We start from the raw sequence: 13,438 nt of genomic DNA, 5'->3' as shown, positions 1-13,438 counted from the left end.
GCAGTTTTGGGTCTGCTATCGGACGCGTTCCCGGGTTGCGGATAGGGGGACGCACCCCATTCGTGGTGGGGTACCGTTCTACCGGCGCGGACAAAAACTTAGTGCGTGGTAGTCAGCCTGTCGGGCAACCCGTGGCTGTCGGGACATTTTCCTGGGCCGCGAAGCAGGGGACATCTTTAAAAACCCCTACAGGCGGCGGTGTGTTTGCCCGGGCCCATTCTTTAGAGAAGGTCGCTCTCGGTACTCATCTGATCAGTAGAGCTGACTGAGGAGCGGCATAGAGCAGACCGTAACCCGCTATGGCGGTTACAACAGGACCACAAGAAAACCTCTATAAAAAACAATTGGCGTAGGAGAATGGGGGACCCCTCGAAGCCGTAGAGGCTCGCTGGAGCGCGAGACTCTAGCCTGAGACGGAGCTGCGGACGAATGTCCAAGTTGGGACAATAACTTGCGGCTCCGGTGGACACTTTTGGGTTTTAGTGGGTAGACCCTTTAGTGAGAGGTGAGGAGAGTCCCACCCACATCATATCCTACTGGCCGTCACTATTGATCAGTGAAGCACTTGAAGCATTTCCAATTTCCAGACGTTAAAAAAGAAAATTAAGGCCCCGCCCTTCTGGTAGGAAGTTGAGACTCGTGACGGCTAGTGAGAAAGCATTTCCTGACGTAAAAAGAAAGGTAGACTAGAACTAAGGAGATCTCTATAATATCCAAAAATACCCGGCGAAAGGCGTTAAATAAGGGTGACGTAACTTTAGCGTGTGGGCAAATAGCAATGCCAGATTAAGTTATGGGATGTGGCGTCTTTTTGTTTTTTTGAGGCGGCCATCGACCAAACCTTGTTTTTTTAATACAAAATCTATACATACAATATTATAAAGCTGAAGAGTTTGTTTGATTTGATTTAACGCGCTAATCTCAGGAGCTACTGGTCCAATTTAAAAAAAATATATTTATAATATTTTTATGTTGGATAGCCCATTTATCGAGGGAGGCTACACCCTACAGTCAATAGGGGCAAAGTCACAAAAAACTGGAAATATTATTCTATTTTCACGCGTAAGAAGTCGCGGGCACAGTTAGTCTATATTAGGGCTTGCAATATCGGATAGTTTTCAATTCCGGAACTGATTTCCGATATTGAGCACTCAACTCCAGAATTCCTGTTCTAGTTCCGGAATTAGTTAAAAAAAAGCGCATTCCGACAAATACGTACACGTATGTCGCCTCCACTTCAGAACTTTGCCCCATCGGCCGTCTGTTCTACGTACTATGTTCCCTGCCCATTACCACTTTAGCTTGATAATCCGATCGCTATAATTATGTCAGGCGAAAAGTTCGTTTACGAATCTCCTCATTTCTGGTTCAATCTCGAAAAAAACACCGAGCATAGCACTCTCCATACCATGGTGTGCAACTTTGAGCTTATTATAAGGCCTATAGTAAGAGGCCACGTTTCCGAACCGTATGTCATCACTACTAGTAACACACGCTGATTGTAAACTTGCGTCTTAAGGCACTGAGGTGTTTTGCTCGAAAATATATTATGACGTAGTTTCCCGAAAGCTGTCCAGTCGAGTTCAATTCGATGTATTATTACATCTCCCTGCCTCACAGTCACAGCTCGCTGCAGAGGAATCGCTCTCGTGCTCAGCCAGGCTCAAAGACCTTCTCATAGTCTAAGAACGCCAGGCATACAGGCAAGTTAGACTCTTCGGACTTCTGTATAACCTGCCGTAGCGTATAGATGCGGTATATGGTAGTGTAAACTTTTCGATAACCGGCTACCTCGAGAGGCTATAAGTCATCGAACCTACGCGCGAGACTATTCGTGATGGCTCTCAAAAACAGCTTGTAGACAAGTCAGAACCCAGATGGGTCTGTAATTCCTTAATAAGGCTTTTACCCCTTTCTTAAAGAAAAACACCACCAAGCATTTGTTCCGTGCCTCTGGCAGTAAGACGGAGTTACAGTCTCTGAAGGACTTTCAGTATCGACTTATCACCCGCCGCGTTCAGAAGCTCCGAGTTTATTTCGTCATCACCCGGTGCCTTGTTGTTCTGTTTGAGAGCCATCCTAATCTCGTATGGGCTGATGTCCGGGATATCTTCGGTATAGTGTCGAGTTAGCTTAGCTCTTGGAACTGTCCTGTGGCTGAGCTATTAACAGGTTTGGTGACCGAGGTATAATATAGCTGTCCATAAAAACTTTTCGATCTCACCCAGAACCCTCAGCTTTTGTTGAATTTATTTATACTATCATCCGCTGTCTTCAGCTGGCTTCGCCCATTAGAGTTGTCTCTAGCGAACATTTTGGAGCTTTGGTTCCGTTCTATTGCCTCTTTAATATTATTAGAAATAAAGTTGCGAATACATATCTCAAGGACTTCCTTATCTAAAGACCTCTTTTGATACTTTAACGTTTTGAAAACTTACAATAATTTATGAAAAATTTCAATATCGGAATACGATATTGGCTTCAGTTCCGGAATTGAAATATCGGAAAAAAACTATCCGAAATTCCGGAATTCCGGTATTCAAGCCCTAGTCTATAAATATCCTAGCCCTATAAAAGCGAAAGGTCACTGACTGACTCAGTCATCACGAAATCTCAGGAACTACAAGTGCTAAGAGTCTCAAATTTTGCATAGGGGTTTCTTATAGAACGTAGGTGCTCTATAAGACGGGATTTTGGAAATTCAACCCCTAAGAGGGTAAAACGGGATCCACGCATAAGAAGTCGTGGGCGGCCGCTAGTAGTGTAATAAACCAAACTTACTATAGCATTAAATGCTGAAGCCATGTATTCATTAGGCAACATTTGTTGATAAACTGTTTATGAGTAGTGTGAAACAAGTTTACCATAAACACAGATTTCTGAAACTTGGCCGTCCAAAATTGCTCTCCACTCCACTCATATCGAGAGCACGGCAACATGTATCATAAACAATGTTTCATCACCTATGTTTATGGACTGTTTATAAATGTTGCCTAATGAATACATGGCTTGACAGTTTAGAGGTGTAAAATTTATACCTCTATTTCAAATTCAGATGGTATTTTCATTGGTATCATAATAATTGCATAGCTGGGCACCGTTAATAAAATAGTTAACTTCGTTAATCGTTAAACCGTTAATAAAAAAATTAACTTCGTTAAACGTTAAAACGTTACATTTAGCAAGATTTAACGCAAGTTAACGTTAATCGTTAATCCGTTAACACATTATAATAAAACGAAAAAAATAATTGTATGCAAGGTTCAGATAATTTCGAAAGCTTGTATCTCGCATGGAATTTATTCCTCTTTTTAGCCAGACAATTTTGAGAGTTCCAACTCCTTGCCAGACAGTTTTTTAGGATAGCTGCCAAAGCCACGATGACCCAAACTTCATAATCCACCAACATTCTAACCTATATTGGGAGAATACGCTGACAAACTTTCAGCTATTATAAAATGACGTTGGTCTGGCGTTCACCAGCTATTAGTCTATAGTATCTCAATCTCAGAGCCTTGGTTCCAACAACCCCAAATTCGATGCGATTCCGCCGTTTCATTTAGGAGTTCCTATGGCCGCCTCCTGACTCCATCATTAAGCGTCTTAAAACTTTCGAAACCCAGGACTGGCTTATGTGGAGCTGACGTGCGACAGCCCTCTGGCTGAGCCCTTCTTGCAATAGTGCAACGATTTGTGCTGCTTCTGAAGGTGTAGAATCCCAGGTAAAGTGTCAAAAGAAGCGGAGATGTGTATGGATCAACGTGTGGAAGCAAAAATCCGAAAACACTTGCTTTTATGGGGGGTAAATAGGCCGCAACTCGCGACGTATCAAACAGTTGATACATGTCTTTTTCCTTACTTCTTTACATCAGCCGGGATATCTTTTTAAATACTGGTATGATTTAAATGAATTTGGTATCAATTTAAAGTTAAAAGTTTAATCTTTAAAATGGTGCTATTTTTTTTGTTACTAACAAATTGGTTTGTACACAAGATCGCGTGGAAACAAATTCATGTAAGTGATTCCATACTTTTGCTCGCAAGTGTAGAACGTAGGTGCTCTCTAAGACGGGATTTTGGAAATTCAACCCCTAAGAGGGTAAAACGGGATCCACGCATAAGAAGTCGTGGGCGGCTGCTAGTAGTGTAATAAACCAAACTTACTATAGCATTAAATGCTGAAGCCATGTATTCATTAGGCAACATTTGTTGATAAATTGTTTATGACTAGTGTGAAACAAGTTTACCATAAACACAGATTTCTGAAACTTGGCCGTCCACAATTGCTCTCCACTCCACTAATATCGAGAGCACGGAAACATGTATCATAAACAATGTTTCATCACCTATGTTTATGGACTGTTTATAAATGTTGCCTAATGAATACATGGCTTGACAGTTTAGAGGTGTAAAATTTATACCTCTATTTCAAATTCAGATGGTATTTTCATTGGTATCATAATAATTGTTTATTAGATAGCGGCTTCGCCTGCGTGGAATTTTTCGATTTTTTATATTATAACCTATAACACTCAGCAATAATGTGGCTTTCTATTGGTGAAATAATTTTTTTAATCGGTTCAGTAGATCCTGAGATTACCCCTTACAATTTAACAAAATCTCAATAGAAAACTGTCAAAAACTTGTAAACAGCTGATTATGTAGATTAGGCAGATAAATAAATATTCATTAAATACAACATTCAGATAAAGCCATATGATTAAGATTATTCCAAGAATATGTTGATGGTGCAGTAACAGTGAATCACTGCATGGTCCTCCATTATTTAAAAAAAAACAAAATCAGCACTGGGTCTTCTCTCAATCACAAACATAATGTTTAAACAAATGAAAAATTTACCTCTTTATATGTATGTTATTACATAAATATGTGACAAATATGTTGGTCACAACCAATACGACATGAAGGTTTCTTAACCTTTACGTATAATTTCAATATTGGAATAAATTACTTTTTTCTTAGACAAAAGCTCATTTGTTGTGTCACTATGCAGGTAACTAACAGATAAAAATCAAGTATTGTGTGATAAAGCTTACCTGGTTTCTGATGGCTGCAACAGGAGTTAGCCCGAGCTGATTTTGGCCTTGCTGCAGGAACTGGTTAGTCCCCGGTGCAAGCATTCCAGCTTGACTCAGATACATGAGGTGTTCTGCACTTTTCCCAATACCATTCATGGCCTGCATTGGAGTCCCAGGGTGTTGATGTATGTCATATAATCCCTGCTGTCCTAGCTGGGGAGGATTCTGCATTCCTTGAAGAGGTGGAAGCATCATTGCACTGTTTTGAATTGTCAAATTGTTTCCCAAAGTATGGTTTTGCAATGGCGCAAGTTGAGTATGAACCATATTTGTAGCCAAATGAGCCTGATGATTTCCAATAACCGAAGGGTTTATCGCCAAGGTTCCCACTGAGGAAGCAATAGCTTGATTTATGAACTGTTGCTGATTAGTCTGGGAATTTTTCAGTTGCACTGCACCTTGTTGCATATTATTCATATTCATTGGAGTAGGATTCTTCCATTTATCTTGATTCTGAAAAATAGTAAAGAGGAGTCTAAAAAAAGTTGTTCTCTATTGTTAACTAAATAATAGTCAATACAAAAGATAATCAATTGTATAAATCTAGATTTTTGTAGTCTTCTAACAAATAAAACATGACATTTACATTGAGTCAAAGTAAACTTGCAAATGTTAGGTTATGTTTGTACATAAATACAAGGGCGTCACAGAAAAGAGCCTTTAAAACTGTACTGTGTTACTAACCTCTACAATTGTATCATCACCGACCGCCCAACGTTGTTTAGGAGTTAGAGAAGGCAATTCAGCTTCTTGGGATTCTCGTTGGAATACGTAATGAACGGCGGCATCGTCCTGAGCGCGAGTCTGTGAGGCGCGAGCGCTTTGCAACCCAGCTTCGCCCGCCTCTTCTTCAGCTCCCGAACCCGGCCACTTCATTGGGCTACCGTGAGGCTCGAGCATTCAGTTTCACTACACTTTGATACTTCACAACGACAAACAAAATCTTCAACTATCTTCTTTGTTTAGATTGTAGCACTACTTCAACACTAATCGAGCTGAGACGTATAGCTCAATCGATTTACATGATCAGAAAACTATTTAACGATGAGCAGATCTCAGCATCGAAGCAATTTAGCGACTACAGCAGTCCTTTTGTCTTGTAATGACAGTTAAATAGATTTATTGAAACACGATGACAGCCGCTATGGACAACCAAAATAATGCAAGTGCAACCGTCTCCTTGACGGATCGAAACACAAAGGTGAGAAGAGAAATCGATGCTTTCAGGGGAACTAATTGTACAGGATTTTCAAATTTAGAAGTTGTGTTTGGTATGCCAGTATACTAACATCAAGGTTTAGCTATTTGTCGGCGTCCAGATTAAACAGAATAAACACTCAAAATAATACACTATTCACACAATTTCTAAACAAAACGAGCACAAATATAATTACTATATGTACACAGAACTATTTACAATGTACAGATTTTACAAAAAACCCGGTTTATGCCATTGGCTAATGTCGATCCTTTCCGATTTAAAAAAGACGACAATCATTCTTCACTCCCCGTCCGCCATAATCGGTCGGTCCGGCAGATGCTATGCGCGCGCAACGCGCAAAGCTAAACACAAAATATAAGCCTACGTTCCGTCGTACGCTGATTTTACTGTTTTTTTACAATATTTTTTTCAAAAAAAAAAGTACTGTATTAATTTTCTCAAATGTTATGATACTTAATAAAGTTGCNAAAGCCAAGAAAAAAAAAAAAAAAAAAATTAGGTACCCTTATTATTTTTTACATGTAAGCTCAAAGCAAGCACATCATGTGTGGACTCGGCTTAATTGCTATGTTGCGGCTGCGGTATGGTACCTATTTACAGTAATAAATGTGTATGTGGTTCGTCGACGGGTTCATCATCACCCACCAACGCATAGAGAAAAGTAATACATAGGAAACACCAACGGGTTATACCTACGCCATATCGAATGACAAATGATCGAAAATCAAAATATCGAATACGTTTCATCGAACGATCAAAATATCGAATGCTCAAAATATCGAACGTTCTGAATATCGAACGATCAAAATATCGAAAGTCGATATAGACGTTTTTATTAAATTTCATCACGCATCATTTCTTCAAGTTTATGAATTTTGAGAATAATGTCCGTGGGGACAGGTGGGGACCAATTATAAGCCTAGCCTGTCCCAAAAAGGAAAGTTCAGAAATGATGCGTGATGAAATTTAATAAAAACGTCTATATCGACTTTCGATATTTTGATCGTTCGATATTCTGAAGGTTCGATATTTTGAGCATTCGATATTTTGATCGTTCGATGAAACGTATTCGATATTTTGATTTTCGATCATTTGTCATTCGATATGGCGTAGGTAACCCATTACCAACCAAGACTGAGTTATTAAAACCTATGTACCTAATTATTTGTTTTTGTTTGCCACGAGCCACGAGAGTGAGCCTATGTAAAGTCCATACATATTCAAAGAGACAAATTTTAAAATACTACTTAGGTAAGCTCTAGTCTAGATTCTTAAGCTAATCGTCCACTTGTCGGTATCGTACGCAACGGACGACGCATCGTACAAAACACATCGTATGGGATGTGCGATGCGTACGATGCGGACAGGTGGACGCTTAGCTTTACTCAGCTTTTCAGTGATTCACGTCGCTCAATAATATTACTGATGGCTGGGTAAGGGTGAGTTCACACGCGCAAGAGTACTCAAGCTGGGGTTGGGTTCGATTCTCCTCGATTGAGACAATTGAATAAAATAGTCTAACTGTGGTATTACTATAGTATCCCTGGAGTCGCTAGGAGAAACGTCCGAACCCCGCACCAAAATAAAAGAATCTATAGTTTCGATTAATCTCAGGAACTACTCCGTTTTAATACTTGATGCCATTTTGATGCTTGTACTCTGTTGTTTAGTCTTTAATAAGAGCAGAGCATTAATGAAAAATGTTGCGGAAAAAATATTCAAACTATTTTCACGCGTACGGAGTCGCGAGCACAGCTAGTCTCATTCATAGCAAACTGAAGACCCACAGATAATTTAAAAAACGTTCGAAATGAATATACATGGTCTATTTGATTTTATGATTTCAAAAAACGAGAACCTCTTCTTTTTTACAGTCGGTTAAAAATGTGAAGAATATACAGCAATCACTAATAAGATCCCGGACATATTCTTTATTCTATACTAATATTATAAATGCGAAAGTAACTCTGTCTGTCTCTCTTTCATGCCTAAACCACTGAACCGATTTTGATGAAATTTGGCATAGAGATAGTTTTGAGTCCTGGGAACGGACATAGGATAGTTTTTATCCCGGTTTTTGAAACAGGGACGCGCGCGATAAAGTTTTTCTGTGACAGACAAAATTCCACGCGGGCGAAGCCGCGGGCGGAAAGCTAGTACATACTTAGATAATTAAGAAAAGGAAGTTTTTACCCAATTATCTTTTCGTTTTAACTGGTTTCAAACATTTATGTAGATGTTCAAGCCATGGTTTTTTTACTTTAGAAATAATTTTGCTCATTAGCAAAATATAACATATTATATGATAATGATTAAAATAATAGCCAAAATGCTCATGTGTGAAAATGGTATTATTTTATTTTAATCTTACAAATCTTATATAGGCTTAATCTTAAAGTGCAGACCGATGAGAGAGAAAACTAAGCACTTGAGATCTTGAACAAGGTAGTAAAAACAGCGCAGTCCTTCAGGATCTCGTGATTGGTTTACATCCACCAATGATCCAGTTTTAGATGTAGTGAATGAAATATGTTCCTCGCCAATTACTATCTCCAGTTCCTGAAACAGATAATATCATGATAATATACATCCAGATATTCTGTGAGTGAGATTCAAAGGCTCTTTCTTAATTACTAAGTGGCCTAGATTGGACATTATTAACTTACAATCTATGAAAAATAATTAGTAAGCTATTAAATAAACTTAGAGCTCGAAAATCAAGACAAAAATAAGGTTAGTTCAATATTCATACTAAAAAGCAAAGTAAAAGTTTGAAGTGTTACGTTTGAATGAGTACTAATAAATAGGTAATAGAAATCTGTATTGGGCGTTTATTATCTAGTTACGAAACTAATAAATTCAATGCTGAAACTTGCCTGCCTTCCAACACGATCTGGTTGTGGCCACAAGCGATCATCTTCATGCATTATTTCAGAATCCAAAATGATACGCTTTAGTTCTTCCATCACACAAGGATGTACATACGCTTCTTTGCGAATCATCGTATCGTTCTTGTAGTTAGAATTATTCGCGTAACGTAACTTTCCATCAGGCCGGAACTCGAATTCAAGAAATTCATGACCAAACTTTCCCTTATGACCAACATAGTAGCGTATATAAAAATCAGTCGACATTATAACTTGAGCACTACAGAAACATCAATAAAATAATGGTTGATGGTAATTCGCTGCAAGGCAATAGTAATTATTTATTTTGCTGCTGTTAAATTTGGTGCACAAACAAGCATAACCTCACAAAAGTGACAAGAGACCGCTACTATAGCCAAACTATGGTTTCATTGCGCGTGGCAATGCAGTTGTCCAAATTAAGCAACCAATAGGAATGAAAAAAATAATACTTCCATCACATCTATTGGTCAATGGTTTCAGTTCTTTTAGTCGCCAAATGCTATACAATCGTGGTAGGATAGGACGCGGGAAGCATAGAGTCGGGAAGGGATATCGAAACTAGAGAGGGGTGCTTCGTATTGTAATCGAAAATAATATCGATTTGAATCCGACATTTTATGTACGGCCTCGGAGTATGGATTTTATAGCCAAAAAAAAAACTATCATAGACAATTTTAACCCATAAGAAAAACTTTGTAAGAGGTAAATAGAGGTAAAAACTGGAGAAGGTTCTTACTTCTTGGGTGAATTTGTGTAACAAAAACATGGAAAAGTAGAAGGAAAGGGGGTTTTGCGTTGGGTAAATCAATTCTAACCTCTGGCAATAAGAACCTACACGCGCGCTAAGCAGTAGTTATACAAATGACATGTACAAATGTAATGTAATTACTTTCGTTAAGTAGGTGAAACTCCAAGAAACCTTTGTTTTGTATGTTCTTTACTATTATATTACGGGTATTCCTTACATACCAGATTTTTTAAACAGACTAGCTAAGATCTGATGAGAACCAATAAAGAGAGCTTTGGCTTTGTTTGACTCACTATGATACCTCGGTTGTCGGTGGCCATATAAAACTTTTAATTTAATAGTTCCAAGCTATGTTTCCAAGCCAAGATTAGAAAATCTATAATGTCTCCTTTGCAAAATGTTGTGATTTGTGATTACACCTTAGTATGTACCTTGCGACCTTCTTTTATGACATAAAACAAAATTTGAAAAAAGTGACGTATAATTTTGTAGTTTTTTGTTTTATCAGTTTTCGGCTCACTTCGTGGTTACTGTGAGAAAACAATTTTGTGGTTTTGCTTAAATTAAGTGAAAGTTTTGTGATTATTCTAAGCACAATTATGATTTACTTTAACATTTAAGAAGATATAGCGTAAAGTGAAGATTTTCTTTGAAAAAGGGCGCCCTTTATAAGCGATCCTTGACTTTCTGTTAGCGTAGAAAAAATTAATGTCTTCGAAAGATTATCTACTGATTGCAATATATTACAAAAACTTTCGAAGAAAATATATTTTTTCGCATTTGTACAATATAATAACGGATTTTAGTAAAAAACCCGTTTGAAAAAAAGTAATAGTCGCAATACAGACTACGAACCATAGACTACAGAAGTAGAGGTATAGTAGTTCCATCTGTCAAAATATCTTTTCCATTTCGGCCCAGTCAAGATGGGTGAGTGAACATTATTTTTGTAGTTAAAATCGTGGTTAATCTTACTTATAATATTACAGATTTCTTGATTTTGTCCTAGATTCAAAAGTGCATTGTTGTTTATAAATGAATACGGCTTTATTTTAGTGGTGACCACTAAGAAAGTACTTGAGTGTGTGAAGTAAATGTCGGCAAAGTGATTTTCTGTGAAGTATCGTAAGTCATATTTTTCCTCTGTTTAGGTATCAGTCGTGACCATTGGCATAAGCGGAGGGCTACGGGTGGCAAACGTGCGCCCATCCGCAAGAAGAGGAAGTATGAGTTGGGTCGCCCAGCCGCCAACACCAAAGTAAGTAGACAAATTTTCTTCACCAACCTCATTACAAACTTCATAAGATAGTAAAAACAGCACGTGCAATTGGTAACGACTAGCCAAGGTTATTGTCCTGTAATGTCGGCATATATTGTAAACATCTGATGATGTACTTGTCAGTTTATAGGTTATAATGCCATGTTCTTTCACTTCTTTCAGCTTGGACCACAACGTATCCACTCTGTGCGATCGCGCGGTGGCAATACCAAGTACCGAGCACTGCGTCTCGACACTGGTAACTTCTCATGGGGATCAGAATGTAAGGATCTTTTGAATACTGTTTTGAATATATTATTATCATTCAACCTATACAAATAATTTGTGTTGTTTAATTTTCAGGCGCCACCCGCAAGTCCCGTATCATTGATGTTGTGTACAATGCATCCAACAATGAGTTAGTCCGTACCAAGACCCTGGTGAAGAATGCTATTGTTGTCGTGGATGCCACCCCATTCAGGCAGTGGTATGAGTCCCACTATCTTCTACCTTTGGGTAGGAAGAAGGGAGCCAAGCTTGTGAGTATTTTATAAACACAAATATTATTTTCTATGTAGAATGTAAATATACCTACCATGCGATTATACAAAAAGGCTTCTAGGGCCTATTTGTATTATCACATGGTATTTTTCAAACCTACTTTTCTGTTTCTGAAATGTAAAATGTAGGATAAAGTGGTGCAGATTTACTGTTATTAAGATTTTACTATGTCTGTAGATGTTGTTATTGCATTAAAATGAATATCAAGTGCATTCAAAACATCTAGTCAGTTGAAACTTTTCACTCATATTGTTATAGATTCATATAATTTGTAATTATTATCACATGGTATTTTCCAGGAAATATATTTTTCAGAAACTAATTTTATGGGCATAATTACTGTTTCTGTATCAAACATAATTTTTAAAAGTAACACAAGTGATGAAGTTCATTACTATTTTTTTTAAATTAGATTAAATGTTATTCTGAACTTTGTTACGTCTTGTTTGAATAGTGTAATTGGTACTACCGTTCTATTCATGAATAAATAAATAAATATTTAAGAAATATAATACAGATATTGGATTTATTATCAGAATGCCCCAGGATATTTTTGTTAAATTTTCAAANTTTTAAAACAAAATCAAGTTATTAAATGTAGTGGTAAACCGTAGAAGTGGGGTGTTGTAATTAATCTGTTGCTTGCTGATGATTTTCAATGCGTGTCATATGAAACTTAGCTGTGATTATGATGTAAATATCTGAAAACCTCTTCATTTAATTTTGAATAGCTTCCCAGAGTCTGTAATAAACCATGAATTGTTTTTCAGACTGAGGCTGAGGAAGCCATCATCAACAAAAAGCGCAGCAAGAAGACTGCCAAGAAGTACTTGTCAAGGCAACGTCTCTCCAAGGTTGAAGCTGCTTTGGAAGAGCAATTCCACACAGGACGTCTGTTAGGTATGTATTGAAGCCTCTTATTCAACACTTTTTAACACTTAATATGCAAGTAAATCATGAGATATGCACCTCACAACTTAGTCTTTCATACATAACATTAATTGTACATTGTGTCGGGGGACATGTCTAAATAAACGTGTTTTATAAAGTATAGATATTTTAATGATGAAATCGAGAAGTTTTGAGACTGCGTTATAGACTGGGACCGTTTTGGGAACAGTCTTGCAGTTGTATGATCCAACTGTCATAGTTACTCTGATCAATTCCTTTCTAGCTCTATTGTTATTATGCTTGGAATACTTGATCAAGTGTTTATTTTGTCTTTTCCAGCGTGTGTCGCAAGTCGGCCGGGCCAGTGCGGCCGCGCTGATGGCTACGTTCTAGAGGGTAAGGAGCTGGAATTCTACCTGAGAAAGATCAAATCCAAGAGGGCTAAGTAAAGATGTAAACTTATAAATAAACCATAAAAACACAATACCATCTTTTATTTTTTACACTTTTACCCTAGTTTTGCAAATTCTTTGTTCCCTATGTCCCGAAGGTCTATAGTTGGTAGGTACTCACAAACTCTTAGGTGTATTTTGATCTACATTAGCAGGACCCCTCATTAGCGTTCTTGTTTTTTTTTAGTATCTACGCTAATGTGTACCTAATCTTTGTGAAAATCTATACCAACTCAACTTGCCGAAACAAAAACCGAACTTGAAACCTAAGTTACTGAAAAACTTATTTTTCATCAAC

General features: G+C 37.7%; 3 protein-coding genes across 9 annotated transcripts in view; 1 reads left to right on the top strand and 2 right to left on the bottom strand.

The window, feature by feature from the left end:
• Positions 1 to 6,658, bottom strand: part of pum (pumilio) — a 68,805-nt gene extending 62,147 nt beyond the window's left edge. For 4 of the 7 annotated variants that reach the window (XM_028308694.1, XM_028308695.1, XM_028308696.1 and 1 more), the window contains exons 1-2: positions 5,784 to 5,999; positions 5,058 to 5,552 (exon numbers count right to left, since the gene is read on the bottom strand). In XM_028308694.1, coding sequence (XP_028164495.1) covers positions 5,058 to 5,552; positions 5,784 to 5,999 — 711 coding nt within the window. Of the gene's footprint in view, positions 1 to 5,057; positions 5,553 to 5,783 lie in introns of all 7 variants that reach the window. The other 3 variants (XM_028308690.1, XM_028308693.1, XM_028308691.1) reach the window with 2 other exon arrangements.
• A 1,995-nt stretch (positions 6,659 to 8,653) lies between these two features.
• On the bottom strand, positions 8,654 to 9,697 carry mago (mago, exon junction complex subunit). The gene is made up of 2 exons (XM_028308683.1): positions 9,198 to 9,697; positions 8,654 to 8,880 (listed from the first exon to the last, which is right to left on the bottom strand). The coding sequence occupies exons 1-2, from the start codon at positions 9,453 to 9,455 to the stop codon at positions 8,698 to 8,700; spliced, it is 441 nt and encodes a 146-aa protein (XP_028164484.1). The 5' UTR covers positions 9,456 to 9,697; the 3' UTR covers positions 8,654 to 8,697.
• Positions 9,698 to 10,803: 1,106 nt separating this feature from the next.
• On the top strand, positions 10,804 to 13,172 carry RpS8 (ribosomal protein S8). Its single transcript, XM_028308732.1, has 6 exons — positions 10,804 to 10,908; positions 11,130 to 11,236; positions 11,420 to 11,519; positions 11,600 to 11,775; positions 12,568 to 12,697; positions 13,028 to 13,172. Exons 1-6 carry the CDS (start codon positions 10,905 to 10,907, stop codon positions 13,135 to 13,137), a joined length of 627 nt encoding a protein of 208 aa, XP_028164533.1. The 5' UTR covers positions 10,804 to 10,904; the 3' UTR covers positions 13,138 to 13,172.
• Positions 13,173 to 13,438: the final 266 nt, after the last annotated feature.

Source organism: Ostrinia furnacalis, unplaced genomic scaffold (assembly GCF_004193835.3).
Source record: "Ostrinia furnacalis isolate ACB-3 unplaced genomic scaffold, ASM419383v2 OfSCF2491, whole genome shotgun sequence".
Taxonomy (NCBI): Eukaryota; Metazoa; Arthropoda; class Insecta; order Lepidoptera; family Crambidae; genus Ostrinia; species Ostrinia furnacalis.
This window is presented reverse-complemented; position numbering and strand designations above follow the sequence as displayed.